The sequence below is a fragment of the Nerophis lumbriciformis genome, linkage group LG26, assembly GCF_033978685.3.
Source record: "Nerophis lumbriciformis linkage group LG26, RoL_Nlum_v2.1, whole genome shotgun sequence".
In the NCBI taxonomy this organism is placed as follows: Eukaryota; Metazoa; Chordata; class Actinopteri; order Syngnathiformes; family Syngnathidae; genus Nerophis; species Nerophis lumbriciformis.
In genome coordinates, this window is record NC_084573.2 from 25,962,501 (window position 1) to 25,988,948 (window position 26,448).

The following is a 26,448-nucleotide window of genomic DNA, read 5'->3' on the forward strand; positions in this document are numbered from 1 at the left end:
CTGATGATTATATTGTGTGATGACTGTATTATGATGATAGTATATATCTGTATCATGAATCAATTTAAGTGGACCCCGACTTAAACAAGTTGAAAAACTTATTCGGGTGTTACCATTTAGTGGTCAATTGTACGGAATATGTACTTCACTGTGCAATCTACTAATAAAAGTCTCAATCAATCAATCAAAAAAAGTAGTCGCAATAATTCATTAAGTTAAGCTCATGATGCGGACACGGTTGTTACCGGATACGTTTTAATACATTTCTGCCTTGGAGACTTTGTATGTGTAAATAATATGCAACTATGAGTATTTGATACTCGTATTGACAAACATGCTGTTTTAGACTGCAATATTGTTCAATTAAGGCGGTTCTTCTAAAAAAGTGGGGCCATACTTCAAACCCCGCTTCGAAAAGCTGTGCACTACAAAACCCATTGTAGCCATTAATCCGGACTTCTTAATTTTGATTAAAAAAAAAAAAACTGTTTTATTTTTGTTTTGTTTTGTAGGTAAAAGTGTTTTAGATATTGTGCTCCTGAGTAATGTTGCTGATCAATTTGAATGTATTATTATTTACTGAGTTTATTTAATGTACATTTTCAGTATCAAGTGGTTTAAATCCGTGATTTTTTTTTTTATATACATTAAATAAGTATATATTTTTAATTTTTTTAATTGCAGGCAAACTGATTAACTTTAAATCTTGAAATAGAGTAAAGACAATGTTGGTAAAGTTATTTAATTGTTGTTGTAAGTACATAGATATTTCCTTCTTTCTTTTTTTTAAAATTGTTAATAAGTATACACTTGTAGGCAGAGGTGTACTTATAACAACTTATTGGAAACATTATAGTTTTTATAGTTGCGTTGGAAAGTGAGGGGGTGCGAGATAAATGTTTTCTTCTTCCTGGTGGGGCGTAACAGAAAATAATTGAGAATCACCGTATTCCATCCATCCATCCATTTACTACCGCTTGACCCTCACGGGGTCACGGGGGGTGACACTTACGTATGTCTAGCTTGCGTGCTATTGTGTGTTTTCCTGTTGTGTAGCTGTTTGCTATTACTAGCTTATAGCTTACTACGTTACCTTTTGTTTAACTAAAATACAAGAAAAGTGTAACCTTGTGTGCTTTTTGGAGGACATTTAGATGTTAACCGGCTGTCTAGTTAAAACACGCTGCAGGATTGCTTGTATCAGAGATTATATCAGAGATTTTAGTTGTAAACCAATATCCTCATTGGATCGACACACCTACTATCTAGTATTGTCAACTTCCTCATTAACGTCAACTACAAGATATATAAATACAGTATTAAAATATACACAAAGTGACTTCCTGTTAAGTGCAAGGTATGCTTCAAAATAAAGGCACGGTGGTATTAACCTGAATTCTACCACACCAAATAACAAAATGCACCAAATTACATTTTATATTTTAGATTGTTAGCCCCCGGGTTACAGATTTCCGCACGTATGCTTTTTTGAAATTACTGCTGCAGTTTATTTAGATAATTATAATATAGTTCAAGTAAGGTAGTATGACATATATAAATTCATACAAAATATCCCTTGAAATGAGAAGAATGAAAAAGAAACATATTCACACATGGAAGACAACTAGGGCAACAAACTGTTGTAGGTTCAAAAATTATTGAATATCGCCAATTATTCCTTACTGTATGTCTCCGGTAAAAAAAAAAAAAAAAAAAAAACAATGGCTAGTTTTGGTTTTGGTTTTTTTTTTAATGTCATTTGCTTAATGCAGAACTGAGATTAAGCAGGAATTTAAAAAAAGCACCAAAAACATTACTTTTAATTATAAAAAAAGATTCCACAAATTCTTAACTGTACTGTTAATAAATTAACTGATAAATGATGTCATGATGACTATGTTAAACACAGGAAATGGACAGAAAAGGTGTATAATTAAAACATGTTCAGACGTGTTGTTTTGGGAAATTGTAAACGTGATATACTTGAATTTGCTAAGGATGTTTGCAAAAACTATTATAATTATTACAAAGTATTATTTACTTCCAGCCTCACTGTCACACTGAAAATAATAAGCTCTGTAGAATGTGGATGTTTGACTGTACCTGTTGTTAGTACTAATCTTACCCGCAGTGCGAGATAAAAAAAAAAATATTTATTTGACATTAAAACATCATAATGTCTAAAAAAAGTAATTTAACCCTAAGAATATGTCAGTCCTAATTACAGTGTGTTGCTTCCTGACTGAAGTCCTACCAGATTGTCGCGAAAACAAGCTAAATTTGAGCAGGTGTCAGCTGGAGGGACTGTGCCAGCTGACACACAAGCTTGTTAAACGCCTTTGAGAGAGCTGCTGGATTGACAGTTTTTCAATGGCGACTGGATGTTCGTGCACAAATTCAAACCACTTCGCCTGTTTAGTCACGGACAGGAATTATCGATGTTTGAAAGCACCTCAATTTGTCAATATGTTTACTACTTCTTTCTTTGTTTGCCTAAGATTCTGGAGATACAACGTTGTTGCGATGAAAAAAAGAGTGAAAAGTACAATTTCGTAGTATATTAATACATCACAATATCGCAATTACTCTAGGGATGGGTACCGTTCACATTTGAACTGATGTGGTGCCGATTCCCGCTACCTGGGAATCGATATCGGTACTCAATGGTTACAATTGTTGGTACTTTTGTGTGTGTTAATATATAATAATTGTTTTTTTGTGATATTTCTAAGTCTCAATTACAGTCACAAGTCCAATATGTTAGATGACAGCAGTGTATAGTTTATTGTGTGTTGGCAGTCAGTTAGGTCTTTGCTGTGTAGTTTTTTGTGGCGCCCAAAAAGTGTTAAAACTGTAAGTCTTGTACAATTTACGCACCAGCTGTTTGAATGTAATGTGCATCATAAGTGTAGTTTTCATTAACAAATTTGGAGCTGTTGAAATGGCCATGTAAAATCAGTAGCATGTCAATAGCAAAGCCAAGCCAAGCATAAAGCTAGTCCAAAAGTGGAACCTTGTTGTGCTTTCAGTACGTTGGAGCGTTTTGGAGTGATTTACTTTGGAGGGTGCAATTACTCTCAGTGCTGCTGTAGTGATCACCAGGTGACGGTTAAGTCGGCAACCGGGCGTGACGTCCCAGGTACCGAAACAGGGCATCGATGGATTTTACGTGAATCGGTGCCCGGCAGTACCATCGGGATTCGGTCGTGGACAAAAAAGTACTGGATTCGGTATCCATCCCTAATCGCAAAACTGGATTATGTTTTGACTCAAGTATCGTGATGCATATTGTATCGTAAGGTAAGCCTTATTTAGGGATGATGTTCGAAACCGGTTCTCCCGGTTGTTTGATTAGAAAAGAACCGTTAGATAAGAAAAGAACCGATTCCATGGACTCGAATCCCTTTTTGAGAACCGGTTCCCGTTATCGAGGCCACTATAGTAAAGAAAAAGAGTTGGTTCTTTATTCGAATCCCTGGGAACAAATCCCATCCTACAAGAAATGCCCTGTGGGACTGAGCTACGTCATTTCCTTAGCTCAATCTAATGACTGAGCTATGTCATTTCCTGTCATGTCCCACAGGGCATTTCTTGTGGGATGGGATTTGTTCCCAGGGATTCGAATAAAGAACCAACTCTTTTTCTTTACTATAGTGGCCTCGATAACGGGAACCGGTTCTCAAAAAGGGATTCGAGTCCATGGAATCGGTTCTTTTCTTACTGCGTAGCTCAGTCATTAGACTGAGCTACGTCATTTCCTGTGATGTCACACAAGCAGCAAAAATAATGGACCGGAAAAAACGCCTCAAGGCATGGCTATTCACCTATAGTGATCACAGAGACAGGTTGTTTTGTGTTACTGTATATATTTGTTTTTCTGAAAAATCCCACTTAATATACTTTGGGTAACAACAGTCAATATTTTTTTTTTTTTTTTTTAGGGGGGTAACACTCAATATTTATTTATTTATTTTATTTTATTTTTTTCTTATAAAATAAAAGTGAGCTTTTGTTAAACCAAATATTGTGTTTTTTCCATATACAACAACTTATCTGGATTCGATAAGAGAATCGATAAGGAATCGGTTCGATAAAAGGATTCGTTAACGGGCCCGAACTCGATAATTTCTTATCAAACATCATCCCTAGCCTTATTGTTTGTTATTGGCTGCATATCACTACTGTTGTGGACTTTGGTTAGCAGAGTAGACAAAGTTGTTTTGCAATTATGGTTGCCAGATATAAACAATGTACAATAGTTTTTCTTCTTCACGGCTTAATTCACACAATGGTCAAGCAGCTTGAGCTGATAACTTTCATATTTTAAAATTGACATTGTGGAGGAGAAACAAAAGTCCTCCTTTCTGTCCAATACCACATGAACATGATTGGTTTTTGACATCTTATTTGTCCAGCTTCCATACTTGTTTTTATACACATTACAAGATATACATTGACGGCAAACTCCGTAGATTGCTAGCTTGTGTGCGCTAGCTTTCTGAGACTCTTATTTTGTTAGCGCAGGCAGGATGGAGCAGCGCTTTTATTCTGAAGACAGGAACTGTGCGGTCGGTCTTTAGGCTTTTGACAGCAGGTGCGGCGCGAGAGTCTGTTGAAATAAAAATATTTTTTTTCCTAACAATGAGCTCGCAGCACCTAGTGTCATCTCACAAGAATGTCAATCAAGTGACGTCGTAGTGAAGATTGATGATTACTAATTTTTGGGGTCTATTTTTTAATGCCTGGCTGGCGATCGACTGATACGCCCTGACCGGTCACTTTGCGAATGACCTCATGGGCAACCCTGGTCTACAGAGAGAAAAAACATAACTACACTAAGCAGGGTTGCCATATGGGAAAGGACAAATTATCGTACCAGAAACTTCAAATAATCATACATTACGGAACAATATCGTACATATTCTATTTGATGTTGCTCAGGACCATCTGCGACAGTAATACAGATTGTGTATAATCCATCCATCCGTCCATTTTCTACCGCTTGTCCTGTTAGTTTATAATGTAGTTTATAGGGATGTCCCGGTCAACATTTTTTTGGCATTAGATCCGATATTTTGAGAATAAATAACAGAACTGAACATTTTTTATAGCAAGTAACATACATTTTTATGAAGCATATTTTACTACATTTGTAATTTTTTCTAGTATTATTATAAATCAGGTGATGTATTGATGTGGTATTGAACGCTACTTACAATTTTTTAACACAATACAGGGGCTAGTACCATATTTTTCGGACTATAAGTCGCTCCGGAGTATAAGTCGCACCGGCCGGAAATGCATAATAAAGAAGGGAAAAAAAACATATATAAGTCGCACTTTGGGGAAATTTATTTGATAAAACCCAACACCAAGAATAGACATTTGAAAGGCAATTTAAAATAAATCAAGAATAGTGAACAACAGGCTGAATAAGTGTACGTTATATGAGGCATAAATAACCAACTGAGAACGTGCCTGGTATGTTAACGTAACATATTATGGTAAGAGTCATTCAAATAACTATAACATATAGAACATGCTATACGTTTACCAAACAATCTGTCACTCCTAATCGCTAAATCCCATGAAATCTTATACGTCTAGTCTCTTATGTGAATGAGCTAAATAATATTATTTGATATTTTACGGTAATGTGTTAATAATTTCACACATAAGTCGCTCCTGAGTATAAGTCGCACACCCGGCCAAACTATGAAAAAAACTGCGACTTATAGTCCGAAAAATACGGTACACAATATCTAAACAAAAGCAAAAACTACTATTGGCTCTCATTTAAATCATTCGGGTTTTGCCCTCAAAGCCTTCCTGTAACCAGGGACTTAATCCCTGAGTTTGTAAACAAAAAAATAAAAATAAACGACCCAAATAAGGATTTTGTAATAATGAGAACAAGAAGCATAAATGGTCGCACAACCTTTGATGGCGCTCTCTCTCTGTCCACTTTCTCTTAGTTTTTCTTTGATTTATCTCTTTTTATCCGCACTCCTGTGTCCTCTCCCCCCACATGCATGCACACAGGATGAATTAATCGATTTACTCGTTGAATCATTGCAACCCTAACTAGAACACAGCTGTGGTGAAGATCATCAGCTGAGCACCGATTAGCTAAAAAAGGCAAATATCGGCCCGATCTCTACAGAGGGTGAAATCATCGTACAAATATGGTCAGTATCGTACCATCATATGTCAAGGGAGCCAAGAGAAAAGAAGCATGGACCTGTTTTAGAATGGTTCTATTATCATTTATGTGCCAAAAAATACATTGTGATACACAGTAGTTACTTAATTTACCAGCTTAATTGGTTCTGTGACGGTGCTCTCAACTCAAAACACTTGTATCTCAAATCCTTCCCATTATTGGAATACAAAGTTATGTCCATCTTGAGCTACAAGCTAAAGCTAGCGAGTAAAACCGGATATTTTGAGCTGATCCTAAAGGGGCTAATGATGGGGATGTTTCTAACTCCAATATTTGCTTGCAACTTAAGGGGGAACTGCACTTTTTTTAGAATTGTTCTCAATCATTATGAAAGATTCTAACTCGTAAAACCCAACAACACAACAAAAAAACAATCCAAAAAGCGCAAACATACTCCATTTACATTTCATGACTTGAATATTAACCAAGTATTATTGAGCGCTAACACAGACAAACTGTTCATAGCGATCACAAGCTTGTGTGCTAATATTGACATGATCGTCTGATCATCTGCGTCTTCATTTCCTTGCTTGTCAAACTTTATTGTGGATCATAAATCGTGCCTCTCACTTGGATAGTAGAGGACGAGGACGTATTCCGACAAGTTGGTACACTTTGACAGCCAATTTAGACCCGGAAATGGCAAGAACGACACGAAAAGACGCTTGGTTCCACCCGCTTTTCGTCGCAAGGATTATGAGACATTTTTCATCTAAATGGGAATCTATAAACATCTCAGCAGTCAGCATCCTAATGACAGCAGTCTTTGTACAGTAAGTGTTGTTTTATTACGTTTGATGGCTCTCATGAAGTTTGCAGTGAGCGTTTTTTAAACTAAGAGTATGCTTAAAATGAGCAAAATACGTAAATGTTATTATAAATGTTCCCGTTACTACATTACATATATACCTACATCAAAACCTTAATGGAGGTGTTTGGATGTTTTTTAAGGGCTTTATGGGCAGAATAGGTCGACTTTAATAGGCTCCATTGTAAAGAGACTTTTGATTGCATTTATTTACTGTTTAGAATGCATAAAAAATACATCCGTCGTCATGTTTTTTTTTTAATAATGATTGTGAACGACAGCCAAAATTCCAAAGAAGTGCAGTTCCCCTTTAAAGGATAACAATTAGCAGAGATACAGCTAAATACTTTTAAGTTGAGGTACCACTGTTTATCATTTTCGCTAGAGGCTGCAATCTATATTGCGATATGAATTTTAGGCCACATGTGTCACGAGTAGGGATGATGTTTGATAAGAAATGATCGAGTTCGAGCCCATTATCGAATCCTCTTCCTTATCGATTCTCTTATCGAGTCCAGACAGGTTGTTGTATATGGAAAAAAACACACAATATTTGGTTTAACAAATCACTTCACATTCTCTACTGCTCGCTACTATAGTATTACCATATCTGAGTTATTGTGCAGAAATGTGGAGAAATAACTACAAATGTGCGCTACATTTGTTAACCGTGTTACAAAAAAGATCAATTAGACTGATACATAATGTTGGATATACAGAACATACAAACACTTTATTTATTGAGTCAAAAATATTAAAGTTCAATGATTTGGTAAAATTGCAAACAGCTAAAATGATGTGGAATTAAATGATGGAATTGATTAAGTAAAGAAGTTAAACATTGTACTGATATGATCCAGTTTAAGAGGTTGTTCAAATCAATAGTGCTTACAAAGTACAAAGAAGAAGAATTATGAGAAATACTTTCAACCTTATTGAAAATAAGATATTCTTCATCTCAGTATATTAATAATGACTGAATTAATTAATTACATATTACAAAACTGTTCTATATACTAATTCACAGATATTTTATTATAAAAAGGTCAGTAAATGATGTATATATTTGTATGAAGTGGGAAAGGGGTAGGATTAAATAAGCTTTACTTCTTCCTACTCCTGTAAAGTGAAATGATATGCAACTGTGATGTATTATGATGTGGTCGGATCATGTTTTGTTTAGTTCTGTTCTGTTAGTTTTGGACTTCCTTAGTTGTTTTGTGCACTTCGGGGGTTTGTTTTAGTCACCATGGTTACTTATGATTTTCACCTGCCTTGTACGCGCACCTGTTGCTCATCAGAGACTCTTTTTAAGCCTGCCTTTTCCGGTCACTCGTCGTGGCTTCATTGTTTGCATTTGCACCAGTTACCTTGGCATTCTGGTTTTCGAGCGCATGATTCCTGTTACCTTAGCTTCTATTATTCCTGTGCTAAGTACGTTTTTGCTTTAGCTTCTTGTGCGAACGGTACACTTTCCTTTTGTTTCGTTCCTGTCTGTTGTAATGTGTATGATTTATGAGAAATAAATAATCTCCTACCTGCACGCTTTCGTCCGGAGCCGTCAGTTTTGCGTCCCGGGAGAACGAACCGCAGCACGCTGCACCCCACCGTGAGAAATGACTGAGCTACGTGACGTCATTTCTTGTGATGTCTCACGGGGCATTTCTTGTCGGGACGGGATTCGTTCCCAGGGATTCAAATAAAGAACGAACAATTTTTCTTTACTATAGTGGTCTCGATAACGGGTACCGGTTCTCAAAAAGGGATTCGAGTCCGAGGACTCGGTTCTTTTCTTATCGAACAACCGAGAAAACCGGGTTCGAACATCATCCCTAGTCACGAGTCATACTCTGTATGTTAAATATTTAGTCGAATACTAAAAATCCAAGGCAGAAGTCAAAACATGTCGACTCTGTTTTGGAGGCACTGTGCATAAAATATAGAGGTGTAATAGGGCTGCACAATTAATCCAATTTTAATCATGATCACGATTTTGGCCGCTACCATTAAATGAGGGTGATAGTCTGCGATATTAACATTTAAAAAGCAATTCAAGCACTTTCACAACCAACAGTCAGCCAACCACCAAGGGGCGACCAAAAGACAGTGGAGAGCGAGTAAGAGTGAGAGAGAGGGTGACTGACACTTGATCAGCCGGTCGCCTGTAGCTCCCGAAAATATTAGGAAAAATAAATGCCCTTCTCTCCTGTAGAGTGACCCACATTTTAACCCCGGAAAACGCCTCCTGCTCGTTCCTGCAAACCTGGAAATGCTCCTGCGCGTATAACAACAAACTGCACGGAAACAGAGCGGGCCACCCGCCACCGGCGCAAAGCCCCGATGAACAGCTACAAAAGCGAGGGTGCCCAAAGCACGGACTACCGTAACATCGACTGTGCACCGAGGGACTCTATATCCATCCACCCCTCAAAAACGCACATAAGTAATGGACGTACCGTATTTTTCGGACTATAAGTCGCTCTGGAGTATAAGTCGCACCGGCCGGAAATGCATAATAAAGAAGGAAAAAAACATATAAGTCGCACTGGTGTATAAGTCGCATTCTTTGGGGAAATTTATTTGATAAAACCCAACACCAAGAATAGACATTTGAAAGGCAATTTAAAATAAATAAAGAATAGTGAACAACAGGCTGAATAAGTGTACGTTATATGAGGCATAAATAACCAACTGAGAACGTGCCTGGTATGTTAACGTAACATATTATGGTAAGAGTCATTCAAATAACTATAACATATAGAACATGCTATACGTTTACCAAACAATCTGTCACTCCTGATCGCTAAATCCCATGAAATCTTATACGTCTAGTCTCTTACGTGAATGAGCTAAATAATATTATTTGATATTTCTTGGTAATGTGTTAATAATTTCACACATAAGTCGCTCCTGAGTATAAGTCGCACCCCCGGCCAAACTATGAAAAAAACTGCGACTTATAGTCCGAAAAATACGGTAATAGCGTTTTAATTGGCAAAGTGATACGGTATGTCCTATATATACACAGTGTGCTCCTTGCATAGTATCTGCCTTTTGTGCATAATATTATTTTTTCACTAATGTTTGCACTTTATGATCGCACTCTGCAATGGCATATTTATTTTTAGTTAGCCCCTTGTCTTTTGCCCTTTTTATTTTACTGATTAATCTTTTCTTTTTTTTTTCTTTTTGAAATGAAAGCCCTGTTCACATACTGTTTGTTTAAAATAAGAAGGGCAATACAAATTTGTTTTATATAAGATAGTAAATAATCGTGATTTCAATATTGATAAAAAATAATCATGATTATTTTGGCCATAATCGTGCAGCCCTAAGGTGTAAAGCATTATTTTTTATTTCAGCAAAAAAAAACAAAAAAACGCTTTGACCTAGATTTGCACAAACTCTTTACGGGGCTCAGCTACGGTAGCTCTTTGTTCTCAGTGTCACCATGACAATGATTCACTCTGTAGAGCTTTATAAACACAATAGTTCCCAGAGGTGTCTACACACAAAAGGGAAGCCTGGTTAAATGTATTGGCCTCTCAGTATCATGGACACTGACTGTAATTGACCAACAGGAATCCGAAAGTACTCTCTTGCTGGATCACTAACCAATGCATCAGTGGCATGCATTTTGTTTTATTTAAAGTAAGTCGTGTTAGGCTTTTTGATATTGATCCCTGTCATTGCCCAAATGGTAATGCTCGGGGCTTTTTGCATACTCCCTTTCAATTTGCCAATAATATTCGGCCTTGCGAGACCTTTATTGACTTTCGAGGCGTCCCTCATTTATCATGTGTATTAGAGGATTTTACTGGTGACACTAACCTGCAGGTAATGAAAGGTCCGTGAAGGCTTGAGGTCTGGGTGCATCATGGTTTTTTCTAGGTTAAGCGATGACTTTCTATAGGCCTCCTTTGCTTGGCTAACCGTCAGTGTGGACCAGGAGCTCCTCTTCATGAATTTGCCCTCGGGCGCCATGGCCATGCTGTCGCACGCGGTGCACTTGACATCGTTGTTACTCTTGGAGGTCTTGAGCGACAGGTCTCCAAAGTGGTGTCCGTGTATGGAATCTGGGTAACAGTGGGTGATGTGTTCTCCGTGGTGCCGTGACATGACACTGGGAGTGCGATAGGTGCTGTCGCTGTCCAGGTTGTCGTCAGAGCTCCACCAACCGCCGGGGCGGTGCTTCCGTTCTTTACTTTTGCTCCTCTTGCTACCATGTTTGTTAGGCTGATGGCCATGATGATAGTAACTCCCTGCTCCTCCGCCTCCTCCAATGTCACCCTTTGTGCCGTTCATCTTGGACGATCCTTCCAGGGAGTGGGATTTCGTGAAGAGCTTCTGGACAGAATGAACGAGGTGTCGGATGCGGCCGGGGCTCTCGCTGCGTTGCTCAGCGGTGGCAGATGTGCGCTGGTACTGTAATGTGTGGAAGCCATCCCGGTGTAGCGGCATCTGTTTCTCAAACTGATCCAACAGGTTGGCAGGTAGACGATTGCTCTTGGTGCCGGCGTGGTGTGAGGAGGCGGCGGCCGCGGCTGCAGCGGCAGCCACTGCCGGTGATGTGGCAGAGGCTGTGATGGCGACGCAGTCATCCCGTGTGGCCGAGTCATAGTATTGAGAGCTGTAGTGCATTCTAGGGAAGGTGCTGCTGGAGATATGGTCAGACGCGGCGACAGGAGGCATCATAACCGGGGTCATCATCATGCAGTCGGAATGGATGGAACTGCGCGGTGAATAGCGGTGTTGGAAGTCCATGGGGCAGCTTTCTGTCGGGCTGAGCAGGTAGGAGGAGTGGCGGGAGTCTGAGCCATGGTGCCCGTGGAGATCATGGACATGAGGGTCATAGTCGAGGCCATGGGGTAAAGGGATTTGGTGTTGGGAGCGGCTGCCCGATAAGCCCTTCATGTTCCTGGCCGGAGGAAGGTGTCTGCCTTCATTGAACTTTCGAGACCGGGACCAAGGTGCAATCTTCTGGTCTGTTTGGAAGAAGAGGACATAAAGAAAAAATAAGTAAGGAAAAAGTTAAGGAAGTTCCAGTTCCTTCAATAAAGGAGGTTATGCTTCCTCTAAATTCTAATAAAAAGAGAGAGCTATATGCTGTAGGCTTAAATTTGCACATTGAAGTTGAATTCATCAGTAAGTCTCTTTTTATCAAAGTCTGTTGAATGTCCAATATGAAACTTTCCATGAGTTTAAGGAAATGGCACTGACAAGGACATACAGTAGAACCCCGATTTACGAACCCCTCATTGTACAATTTACATTTTCGATTTTCTGGATAAATGTATGCTGAAGTGTAGATAGAGATAAATAGATAGTACTTTATTGATTCCTTCAGGAGAGTTGCCTCAGGGAAATTTAAATTCCAGCAGCAGTGTGCAGAATTGAGATCGAATTTAAAAAGTAAAAAGTATATAATGGGGGTATAAATGGAAACAAAATAGAAAATATTACAATAAGAATAAAAATAAAAATTAACAATAAGAATACAAATATAACAGTAAAAATAACAATATAACAAAAGAAACTAGGCAGTAGTGACCATGTTATGAAAATGTATTGCACTGTTATTGCACTGTTAATTGCACAGTTTATTTCAGTATTGTTATTGCTTTGCATCCCCTGTCATCCTAGTACCCCCCCCTTCCCCCAGAGAGGAGTTATACAGTCTGATGGTGTGTGGGACGAAGGACTTTTTTAGTCTATTAGTCCTGCACTTGGGATGAAGCAGTCTAGCACTGAACAGGCTCCTCTGGCTACTGATAACGGTATGCAGAGGGTGACTGGCATCATCCAGGATGCTCAGTAGTTTTTCCACAGTCCGCTTCTCTGCCACCGACACCAGTGAGTTCAGTTTTATTCCGATCGTAGAGACGGCCCGCCTGATCAGTTTCACCAGTCTGGAGCTGTCCTTCTTAGATGTACTGCCCCCTTAGGTGTACAAATCTTGTCTCCATGTACAGCTGTTTTATCCACCCATAGTGTACCTGTAATGCAGCCATTTTGTGCCTGCAGCACAGCAATTATGGGCAGGCTGGTGGATCTCCGGTGCTCACTGCTTATTCAGTCAGCACAGCAGTGCTTGTTGGCTACTGTGCCACTTTGTGTTTTTAGCCTGTTTACAACATTTTCTAGTTTTCTCAATGTAACCCGCCTCATTCAGTCCCTGCTCTTTCTGTTCCGCCCGGCACTCGAACCTGGGTCGCCAGCATGAGAGACAAGCGTGCTCGCTACCGAGCTAAAAGCTGGAGCTATCAACCCCATAGCCAGCACTGCTCTTGAAGTCGTCAGGGAGTGAGGTTTAACAACGTACCATGGCCCAGCCACACTGACTGGCCTCCGTAACAATCGCTCAATAGGAGCTGGTGGTTTGAAACGTTCAGCAAGTATCCACAGCGTTGTCGTATCACATCCCACCGCAGTTCAAAAAGTTTAACCAGGTAAAGTAGATTTTTATTTTTTATTCCTAATCATTGTAACAACTTGGCTGGTAAAGTTAAGGAATGTTGTGATTTCAAACTGTGAGTGCACCACAGGGCTAGTGAAAGTGTAAGTGTGTGTGTGTGTGTGTGTGTGTGTGTGTGTGTGTGTGTGTATGTGTGTGTGTGTGTGTGTGTGTGTGTGTGTGTGTGTGTGTGTGTGTGTGTGTGTGTGTGTGTGTGTGTGTGTGTGTGTGTGTAAGCACGGCGGCTGCATAAGGGAGGCATTAGGGTAGTGAATCTTTTGGGCACCAGACGATTTGATTCGATTTGAATATTGGGGGTACTGATTCGATTCAGAATAGATTCTCGATTCACAACGATTCTCGATTCAAAATCTATACTTTTTTTAATAACATTGGATGCCAGTTCTATGATAAACTGCATTGCTCCATAATTTCTATATTACTTAAAAGAAAACTGGTTTTTGTTTAATAAAATTCTACCCAAACATAAAGTCAAATACAAATAAGGCAACAAGAGAAGTATTCCACAATTCAATTTCCTAAAGTAAATCTGTATAGCAGATATGGGAATCTACATCAAAAGTATGATTTGCCTGAGTGGCTGGACATGAGAGATTATAGTAATAAAACTTTTTAAAAATCGATTAAGAATCATTACAAATAAGAATTGCGATTAATCTGAAAATCAATATTTTTGACACCCCTAGAATACAGTTCAGCTGTTGTTTTTTGGCTTTGTAAATAAAGGGATAATTCACCCATCACACACGTTATATGTTTTTTGTATATACAGTACTGTATAGCACTCTATATTGTGTTAAAAGTGTACAAACTTTTACAAAAATATGGAATTTTGTCAAGGCTGGACTCCCTTTTTCATATTTACATTGTTTCTTATAGAGAACTTCAGTTTTTTTTAAATCTATGAACCATGTTCAAGAACCAATGAAGTTCATAAATCGAGGTTCCATTGTGTTTTAAAAATGTTTATGCCAGCTTCCAAAACATCATGAACATTTTTTTTGAACGATTTTAAGTGCGTAAAATCATGGCAGAAAACTATGAACCACGATGTATACATTGACTCTTCTAGTGCCACTGTTATTGTTTACTTAAGATTATCCCGGTCGCCATTGTAATGACAGAGTAGCTAACGAATGGGGGCCGTTCACATGTGAACCATTACAGTACTTATTCCCAGTATCTGGGAATCGATACCGGTACTCAACGGTAACAACTTTCTGTACTTTTTTTGTGTGTTAATAAATGTTAATTTGATAATAAAATTACATTTTGAATATAACATTTAAAAATTAGCTGATTCTAAACTGCTGTCCAGTTATTATATGGTATATTGTTATCTGATTACATTAGTCTCCTTTGCAATAAAGTTGCACTTCCAAGACATTAGATGACAGTACTGTATAAGCTATTTATAATATGTTATCTAACGAATAAGTAGCTTTTTCCAGGAAGTTGAATGTGTTATGTTGGGCCCTACAAAGTGTTATACTGTAAGTATTATGCTTATTACCATACCATACCAACTTTATTTATAAAGCCCTTTAAAAACAAGCACAGTTGAAAAACAAAGGGCTGTACACCACAAAGAAATAGAGGCAACAGACTAAAAAATAACATTTAAAACAGAAATAAAAATACACATTGAAAAAGCAAATAAAAATTACCCTAAGAACAATTTGTTGGATAACTGTTTAAAAGTTAAAAACAGTTAAAAAAAAGTTAAAAGCTAAAAACAGTTTAAAATCTCATGCTGGGTTAAAAGCCAGTGAATAAAAATTATTACACACCACCTGTTTGATTTCAACAATAATCTTAATTGAATTTTCCTTTACCAAATTTGGAGGTGTTGAAATCATCCATGTAAAATCGCTAATGTTATTAGTAGCTTGTCTGTGGAAAGTCCAAGATATCAAAATAGCGCATTTGATCAAAATGGAGCCCTTGCTTTACATTTTGAGATTTTTCTACCACGCACACATGCTTTGTTGATGTTGAAAATTGCAACATTACTTAGAGGAAGTTTGGTTGAGTGCTACTTGACTGATTGTTTATGTGAGCCTGTTTTTAGTCAGCAACCGGATGTGACGAGTCTCAATCAATCATTCGATTTTCTTTTTTAAACCAGGTAAAAACTCATTGAGGCTAAAATCTATTTTCCATGAGTGATCTGGCCAAAAGGGCAGCAAAACAAAGTTACAGAAATAGATGTCAGAACAACAAAAACAGCAGCAGTCACTTACCACAATTAAAAAATAAATTACTTGCATATATTAACATAAAAACATGTGATAGGTCAAAACAATGTATAAAATGTTTCAGCAAAAACAACTTAAAAACAAGTGCAATGCCCAATAGAAATCATTTCTCGATCCTTTAAAATGGCCTGAAATTCCACCAAAGTGACCAGCTCAGGTAACCTCAGATCCTTTTGTAAGTTATTCCATGACCATGGAGCAGCATATCTGAAAGCTTTTTTTCCAAGATTTGTGTTGGCTTTAGGAACCAACATTTTAAGTATGCCCTCCGACCTTAGTCTGAAACCGGATGTGACGCCACGTGCAACAAATATATCGAAATATGGCACAGAATTTGGTAAGTGCTTAAAAAAGTGCAGAATTCGGTACCCATACCTAGAGACACTATTTTTGTTTTTACAAGTTAGTTTAGCATCCAAATTATTTAGAAGTATTATTGTTTTTTCATTCTACTTTCTTGTAGTACAAGACATTTGGACAAAGATATAAAATATGTAAACTTTAATTATAGTTTTCTGGTTTACAAAACCAAGTAATCAAAAAGTCACTTTGTAACTCTAATGCATGTATGAGCATGCTATTAGAAATAATAAGGGAGGAAATCCGGATGAAAACAGTTATTTTTTTTCCCAACGACCGTAGAGTGGATACAGTGTGGGTTGTAAATGCAAATGATCTAGTTTCAACTTCCCACCATGTTACCTGCACCCCGAGCTCATTAATTACTTCTCTCTTCTGCAGCAGGAAACCCCAGTGTAGAACAGTGCACTCCGTCTTACATAATGCTCGGGATCTCTGATCTCACACACCAGTTGAAAGGAGCCCGAAATAAATTGCACAGTTGTCATGGCAACCACTGCTGAAAAACCTCCGTTCTGTAACAGGATTTTCAAGGTTGTTTGGGGTGGATCCCAGCTACACAGGAAGGGATAAGGACACGTACTGTGCATAATGGGACAAAGCCACTTGCGCTTCGTTTGCCATATGGGCTATTCCGCGTAATGCATTCAAAATATCCATGAATGTTCTCCGTGTAATTAGTGAAGTGGTTTTATGGAACATCATTGGTATATAAAGTGTGAGTTTAAGTACAAATAATTCCGTAGTATTTCACCTTTGCGTTTCATCTACACTACAGTATGTACAAGGATAAGTTCACACTGCAGATCAATTCCGATTTATTTTGCCCATATCTGATCTTTATCCGATTTTTATCTCGTCAGTGTGGAAAGTACTATATCAATCGTATCGAATACGATCCAGGCCTCATTGTTATGTGGTCATTCATCAGATATGTCTACGTGCGACTGCAGTCTGAACGCTTAGGTTGCGCTCATCCGACCTATATGTCTGTCATCCGAAGATGAAATGCGTCGCAAAAATAGACGTGAGCGAAAAGAAACGGCAGACAAAGGAGTAGAAAACGGTCAGGAGTGAAAAGAAGATGTTTTGGAACTGGGAATGTAACGATATGGAAGTTTTATATCCCGGTTATTGTGACCAAAATTATAACGGTTATCATCATTATCACGATATTGTTGAACAGGCTTTAAAGCAGTGGTCCCCAACCTTTTTGTATTTTTTGTATTTTTTTGTATTTTTTTTTGTCATAAAAAAATACAATCATGTGTGCTTACGGACTGTATACCTGCAGACTGTATTGATCTATATTGATATATAATGTAGGAACCAGAAATATTAATAACAGAAAGAAACAACCCTTTTGTGCAAATGAGTGTAAATGGGGGAGGGAGGTTTTTTGGGTTGGTGCACTAATTGTAAGTGTATCTTGTGTTTTTTATGTTGATTTAATAAATATAAATAAAAAATTGTTTTTTGTTTTTTTTAGTTTTTTTATTTCTTGTGCGGCCCGGTACCAATCGATCCACGGACCGGTACCTGCGGCCCCGTGGTTGGAGACCACTGCTTTAAAGTACTTGGTTAAAATATTTTAACCAAGTTCTTTATAATAAATAAATCAACCAATATACACACAATCTACTTTTTTTGGCAGAATAAACATTAAATATTTTCTGGCTTCTTGAGAGCAGCATTATTTTTATTTGAGTGTTTAAATATGTTTATGTTCTGTTTTAATTTGTAAAGGTGTGTTGACTTCCTGTTGTTTACAAGCCCGTTTAGAGAGCATAGGTCCTAGGTCCATTGTACACAATTGGATAGCTCAGTTGCTCACACAGCAATGTATTTATACACGTTTAGATAGGGTTATATTGTTTGTCATTGGAAAAAAGACGTTAATATTTGCTGTATTTATGGTTGTATTTAAGCTCGCTAGCGATTAGGGCACTAACTTGCTTCCCTATGAAATGAGCAGTATCGCTGACCCGTAAGTTATTCAAGTGCGATTATCACGGTTTTCCAATCATTTTTAAACGGAACACTAACCGTTGGTAGGTTTACCGCGGTTTGTCATTAATACCAGTAATAATTCCTTCTCTACAGTATTTGGTACTCACATTAATGTCCCAACATTCCTGGCTCCAACTCCTCACCCACAAGCTGCTCCAAACAAACATTGCTGCCACACAAACTGCCTTTGCTGAAATTCTTGCCCTTGTCCTTCTTAATCTCTAATGCTAAATCATTTGGTTCGGAAAATGTTGTAGAAAATCCTTGCCACAAATGCCAGGACTGAGACCTACACCAATCAGGGCCATGTTTACTCCCGCAAACACACTTCACCGTTTGTGATGTCGTGCTCTGTGCGCACACGGTGTAACCCTAGTAAATAGCTGTTCTGTTTCTTTAATACTATCTGGTTCTGGTTCCGAAATCTAGTGTACTTGATTCAGTCCTAACTGTGCTAGGCTATGTCCAGAAGTCATCACCGTCACTCTCATTCAAGTGTGGATGACATCTGTTAGTTGCCATGGCTACAAATTGGGTCAAATTAAATGCAACATCAATACACGCCCAGGCATTTAATGAGCATGTTGATATGTGTTGATACCAGGATGTTTACAAAGTAGTCTTCTTGCTCAACTAATAGGAAGCGTCCATCAGGCGGGACACTCATGGAAACGCTTGAAGCATGAATTGATTTACGTGGAAATTACTTAAACAATTTGAAAAACTTATTCGGGTGTTACCATTTAGTGGTCAATTGTACAGAATATGTACTGTACTGTGCAATCTACTAATAAAAGTTTCAATCAATCAATTAAATCAATCAATCGATTAACACATTGTCTTCCTGGTGAGTGGCAGAGTTTTGTTGAGCCAACTTTTCCTGTTGCCCCTGTTTACTTTTCCTTCTGTGCATGCGCACTATGGCGATACGGTCTAAAATCTATATCGCTTTATATTGCAGATTCTTGCGATAACGATATATATCACAATATAATATATGGCGTATAATTGACAATATAACCTTTTTAAAACTGGTTACAAAGGATCCTAATTTGGCTGATGACGTATGCAGTAGGGCTGGGCGATATATCGAGTTTGTAAGATATATCGATATATTTTTAAACAAGATATGAATTAAGAAAATATCGTAATATTGATATAATTTATTTCCCGTTAAAATGATGACCAAACGCCGCTTATTTGTTGTGTTCCCCGCTCCCCCTCCACGGGCTACTAAATCCCTCCCCTTCCTCCTTCCAAGACATGCTTGCACGTATAAGAACATCCATGATTGGTTGGTTGTTTACTATGATGAGTCACGATTGGTTGAGATTAGGCCAATCAGAGGCAAGATAGGGCGGGTCATGGAACTAGAAAGTGAAATTACAAGAGACATCCCAAATGACGACGAGATAGTCGTAGAAGAGAAGAGGGAATTTTCAAGCGGATGATTTATATATTTAAAAAACTAGTGGAAGATGGCAGAGGAATTCTCTTCCTTATATTTTTCTTTTTTTGGCGATGTAGACGACGTCCAGGAAACCCACAATGCGTCTACTTGGCCACATTTGGACAAATGTATGCGTCTGGATAAAACATTAATTTGACTGGTTTACCATGTAAGCCCAAATCAAAACTGTTCTCCAGTTGCCAAACCGGGCATATTTCGCACAAGAAATGCTGCCAAAAATGTATACCGAAGTGAGGAAGATCATAGCCGCACAATTAAGTCAAGTCACTTACTTGGCTGACCAGAACCATACATGTGTGCCAGTCCATTACATCGTCCACTGGGAATTAAAAAGTGCCTGCCTGCAAATGTATTTTGTTTGATACATTTTGTATTATTTGCACAGCTATGTTATTTATTTTACCTAGAAAGAATATGTTTTTATTTTATTTATGTTATGTAATTCTGTGCTACTTAAACAGTTTATTTTCTGCCCTGTTAATACCCATATTGACTAACTGGGTTAATAAAAGTGCCACTGACTGTTTACAGTACAGTTGTCATTGACTTAAATTTCAGTGAATCCCGCTCAAAAATTAATATCTTTATATGTATACTTTCACCGGAAAATATATCGAGATATATATCGAAAATAGAGTTTAAGTAAAAATATATCGAGATATACTTTTTCGTCCATATCGCCCAGCCCTCGTATACAGTAACATATTGCGTAATTTCCAATTGTATCATATGCTTAAAACTATTTATTATCCACTTGTTAATGACTATCAATGTTTGTTCTAACATGTTTTTATTTACACTTCTGTTAAAAAGTAATAAGCATTAACTATCCTGTTGTTTGGATACTTTATATTAGTTGTGGGTGATACTACAAATTTGGGTATCGATCCAATGCCAATAAGTTAATGGGCAGTACTTAAACATTTCAATATCATTGGATGGTTACATTTTTTACCACAATCATAATCAGACAAAAACACAGGATGGCGTTGTAGCAATATCAATAAAAGGGGACCTATTATGCAAAACCAACTTTTCTAACCTGGCAGTACCTACTTGTGTCATACTTGCCAACCTTGAGACCTCCGATTTCGGGAGGTGGGGGGAGGGGGTTGGGGGTGGGCGTGGTCGGGGTGGTACGGGGGCGTGGTTGGGGGCGTGGCTAAAAGGGGAGGAGTATATTTACAGCTAGAATTCACCAAGTCAAGTATTTCATATATATATATATATATATATATATATACATATACATACATATATATATATATATATATATATATATATGTATATATATATATATATATATTTATTTTATTATATATATATATATATAATAAAATAAATATATATATATATATATATAGCTAGAATTCACTGAACGTCAAGTATTTCTTATATATATATATATATATATATATATATATATATATATATATATATATATATATATATATATATATATGAAATACTTGACTTGGTGAATTCTAGCTATATATATAAATACTTGAATTTCAGTGTTCATTTATTTACACATATACACACACATAACACTCATCTTCTCATTGTTGAGTTAAGGGTTGAATTGTCCATCCTTGTTCTATTCTCTGTCACTATTTTTCGAACCATGCTGCTCTGATTATGCATTGCTGTGTGGCACGCACAAAAGTGTTTTCATCAAATGCACTAGATGGCAGTATTGTCCTGTTTAAGAGTGTCACAACATTGCTGTTTACGCCAGACGAACTGCTTTACGGTATACAAAAACGTGACTGCTGTTGTTGTTAGCGGACTCAGGTCAGTCCGCCTGTATTTCGGGAGATTTTCGAGAGAAAATTTGTCCCGGGAGGTTTTCGGGAGAGGCGCTGAAATTCGGGAGTCTCCCGGAAAATCCGGGAGGGTTGGCAAGTATGACTTGTGTGTATTTGGTATCCGCATAAGTCCCCGAAAATTGAAAATCAAACCATGGAGGTACTGCAGCTATTTTTATAAAACAATCTTACCTTCCTTCATACTTCTGCCAAATGTGCTGTTTGGAATTTGCTCTGTCCTGTCCTGTATCATCAACGGCTATCTCCACATATGGTAAAGTTTTACCCAGAGAGCTCAGCGTGGATCCGCCATTATCGTCTGCGGTGTAGTCAATAAGCTCCTTCTTTTTCTCTATCTTCTTCAGGGCTGTACTCTTAGCTTTTTCATTTAGTAGCACCAGTGCTACTAAATGAAAAAAAAATAGTAGCACAGAAAAATGTTTGTAGCACAGAAAAAATGTAGTAGCAATATGAAATGTCTTATATATCACAATTTCATTATTAGCACTCATACATATAAACACGATGCCACCACAAGGCCTACTGTAGCGCTCAATTAAACACAGAGAACATCCTTAAACTGTGCTGGCACTGTCGCTAACATGAGTGTCGGGCTGGGCGATATGGATCAAAACTCGATATAGTTTGGCCCATAAACTAACCCATAAATGGAAATATCCCTTGACGTAACTAAATATCTCCACCATGCCTTGATTTTGAATTTTGGGACTGATGGGGATCCCAAATACACAAAAACGGGTACCAAGTAAGAAACGTAGGTTTTATATAATAGGGTCCCAACTTAAGAGGTGTTTTGAGATAAGAAAAAAAACAACTTGCAAATAACATAAGAAAAGTCTAATTTAATCTCCAATGTTCTTTAAAAACAGATTTAGCTAACAAAACCACAAAAGAACAAAATGTGAAATAAAATGCCCTGATTTAAAAGAACATGTTTAAACGTCAGCAGCAGCATGGAAATAATTTACACTTTAACAATGGTGTTTTTATAGGTAAACGTTAATATAGGACATAGATTTAGTCAGGAACACATGCTTGGCAACTGCTTCATGATGCTGTGTGACAGGCTGTGTGCTAAAAATTACTTTTAAAACGTCATTAATTCTAGTTGCTTGTTGCTTTACCAAAAAGGTAATGGAATTACCCTTTAATAAATGTAATTACCGTATTTTTTGGAGTATAAGTCGCACCGGCCGAAAATGCACAATAAAGAAGGAAAAAAACATATATAAGTCGCACTGAAGTATAAGTCGCATTTTTTGGTGAAATTTATTTGATAAAACCCAATACCTAGAATAGACATTTGAAAGGCAATTTAAAATAAATCAAGAATAGTGAACAACAGGCTGAATAAGTGTACGTTATATGAGGCATAAATAACCAACTGAGAACGTGCCTGGTATGTTAACGTAACATATTATGGTAAGAGTCATTCAAATAACTATAACATATAGAACATGCTATACGTTTACCAAACAATCTGTCACTCCTAATCGCTAAATCCCATGAAATCTTATACGTCTAGTCTCTTACGTGAATGAGCTAAATAATATTATTTGATATTTTACGGTAATGTGTTAATAATTTCAAACATAAGTCGCTCCTGAGTATAAGTCGCACCCCCGGCCAAACTATGAAAAAAACCTGCTACTTATAGTCTGAAAAATACGGTAATTACTAGGGAAAGTAATTAATGTGTTACTTTAAAAAAACTCATAAAATATCTTGGATTTTGCAGTTGAGATAAGTTTGATATGAGAGCAGTGTGCGTTTGTGTGTGTTCCTTTAAAAGGCGGTGCCTGTTGCCTAGTGACGTGTAAAATCAGCAAGTCCACGCTCAGTCGGAGTTTCACAGGCATATTAGCTTGAGCTGTTTTTGTTCGCTAAGCACGCTAGCAGCAGCAGTTTGACATCTCTGACGGCAGCTCTTTTGAATCTTTCACTGCTTTGTGTTACCTCTGCTTAATATATAGATTGAATGTGCTTCCATGGCTGTATGTTCTTGTCAACAAACGGGGTATTATTTGGGTGGCAATTTTGTCACTTCTATTATTTATTTGTTGTTCAATATCCGCTCTGACCCTCGTTGTTATTGCGGTTTGTGTCACGTTTTAAGGTGGTGAAAAAAACGTGTTTTACTGACGAGTTCCTCCAACAAAGACTTTGTTTCTTCCGTGATAGAAGACTGAGTGTTTGAGCGATGACAGCCCCGCTACGCTCTGTGCATAGCGCAGGAGTGAGGGACACACAGCTCTCAGCGCGCATAGTCATCAGTGACACATCCGCGTCTATCATTTGTCCCTTTGGTAATGGTTATGATTTAAGTTTAACATGCTATACAGATGGGCAAACATTTTACTCTAGTTTAATCAAATTTGGATGACGTTATTTTAGGAGCAAAATGCGATGAAAAGGTTGAAATCCCTACTTGCTAATGTGCGACAGGCTCATTTATTTTTCTAGTCGGTCAATTTTTAGGCCCATTTGCGAGTAAACACCATACAGCCCTGCTCTTGTTGTGGGGCAGACTGGCTCGTACATGCACATGCATCCTGCACTGTTACCATTTCTAATACGAAGTAGCGCATAGTTCTAACTTACAGTATATCTGTCAGCAGACTCGCTATGGAAGCGCTAAAAACTGCAACAAAGATGACAGGAATAAGACGCTGTCGAAGTGGAGGCACGTAAATAAGACCGCCTTAAGGGGCGGTCAGAAAGCAGAAGTTTTTGATAATAAAAAATATTGATCTAACTACTGTTGTATTAACCATACTGGTTCTATGCTTGGTATCGATACTGTCAATATGTGTATCTATGTGCCCATCTCTGTTTACATTCAAGAGTTCTATCTTATAGGTTAGCATATCTTCCTACCATTAACAAATTCCTCTCCTTTAGTATTTCCAGCAACACAACGAGTATATATCAACAGCCACAAATATTAGTGAGCTGAAGAACTACGAAGCATGTTTCCCAGCAGAACAAGAGGTTAATGACACATGATGCTACCAGTTTACATATTACAGTATATATCAAACTTTTTATTCTCGGGTGTAACAGCACAAAGCCCTACAGGTCAACAAATATGTGTAGCAGACTGGCCTGGGGTATTTGCTATTCCACAGTGGTCAGTGTGCTGTATTATTTGTGCGGGGGAGGCTGAACAAACGGGTGGAAAACAAACTTATTTTGTCACAGGGCTGTGTCTTGATTCACTCGCGGGCAGTAGGTGAAAGGAGGATTTTGAGCTCTGTCTTGGACAATACCGCCCACTCTTTGTGCGATATGCGGCTATAGAGCAGCGTTAGCCTCCATCATCCACTGAGGGCGACCTGTGGAGTTTTTGTCAAGTATCTGGCTACAAAACTTAAGATTGTAAAAGAGCGCCTATTTCAAGCTTTTGAAAAGTACTTACGGGGAACTGCACTTTTTTGGGGGTATTTTGTCTATTGTTCACAATCCTTATGAGAGACAAGAAGACAAAAGGTTTAGTTTTTTTTTGCATTCTAACATATAGAAATAGTCTTGTAGCAACGCAGCTAATGGGAGCAATCAATTCTACCTCTAATTCACTTAAAAAATGCATTAAAAAAACGCCAACAATACTTCATTTACATTCTGTAACCTGTATAATAACTCACTAATAATAATAGTGACTCACTCGATGGACAGTTTTTCGTTTGGTCCAGCTGGTCGGGGACGTTTTTTCTGGTTTATTTGAGTAAGCACTCCATTTATGTCGAAATAAATTGGCTCCAAGCTTCACATTTACAGCACCAAAGTCACGCGAAGCTCACTCTCTTGGCTTCCGTCTGCTCCAGCGTCTCACACTTCCTTTTGTGCTTGCTTCTAAAAGCAGTAGTTCATCCTCCGTATGTTCAGCTTCAAAAAGATACGGTTGTGAATCCTTGTTTGTCTTAAATGTTGTTTTTTGGTCATTTTAAACATTGCCGGAACTAATTTTTTCAGCGCATTTATTTCCGTTTCCATAGCAATGCACTTCCAACTTCCGCCAACAAATGTGTATTCCTACTTCCGGAAACAAACGCGAGTGTTTCCTAATCATGGCAGACTTAGTAACAGACAACGAAGACGACTATTTTTGAACAAATGAGGATTCAAAACCTTATCTTTTTTAACCTGAATATACGGAGGATGAACTGCTGCTTATAGAAGCGAGCACAAAAGAAGGGTGAAACGTTGGAGCAGACGAAAGCCGAGAGAGTGAGGTCACGGTGTAAATGTGGAATTTGAAAACAAGCTATTTCAACATAAATTCCGTGCTTACCCAAAATAAATAAGTAAAAAAACACTACTGTCCATCGAGTGAGTCGCTATATTGGTCATGATACACACAAAACAATGTGTTTGTTAGTACAACTACAGTTCATACCCTGTCGAACTAACTGTGTACAAACAAACAAACTTTACAGATATTTAATATGATTGTTCATGTTTTTCAGTCAGCACAGATTGGTGTCCTATCGCATTGTATTGTGAATTACAAACTCTAAACATGATTTGTGGTGTCGTAGAAGCTAGCTCATCTCTTTCTATAGTTCGCTTTCATGGCTAATACCGAACCAGGCCAATGTGTTACTCCGCTGTAAAAAGAGTTTCTCGCTGTTTGCTTTTACAATAGCAATGTTGCTACAGCTTGGTTATTATACAGGTTACGGAAGGTAAATTAAGTATTGTTGACATTTATAAAGTGATTTAGAGGTAGAATTGATTGCCCCCATTAGCTGCATTGCTAGAGACCTAAAAACGAGACAATTTTTACATGTATACTGCAAAAAAAACAACATCAAAAAAAGCGCTTTTGTCTTCTTGTCTCTCATAAGGATTGTGAACAATATGAACAATTTCCCTCCAAAAGTGCATTTCCCTTTTAAGGTATGTAAATAAACATTTACAAAATATTTCTGTGTAAATAACTCATTTCACAATGTTTATATCTGCGGAATGGCTATCATGTGGGGGAAAAAAATATTCTAAAATTTAGTGGGTG

The 26,448-nt window shown here is 37.8% G+C and overlaps 1 protein-coding gene across 4 annotated transcripts in view; it reads right to left on the bottom strand.

Annotated features, from left to right (window-relative positions):
• The window catches only part of LOC133623474 (disks large-associated protein 2), a 225,244-nt gene that overhangs the window by 80,938 nt on the left and 117,858 nt on the right, over positions 1-26,448 (bottom strand). For all 4 annotated transcript variants that reach the window (XM_072916285.1, XM_072916286.1, XM_072916284.1 and 1 more), the window contains exon 2: positions 10,863-12,016. In XM_072916285.1, the coding sequence (XP_072772386.1) occupies positions 10,863-11,945 (1,083 nt within the window). In that variant the 5' untranslated portion in view covers positions 11,946-12,016. The remainder of the gene's footprint in view (positions 1-10,862; positions 12,017-26,448) is intronic.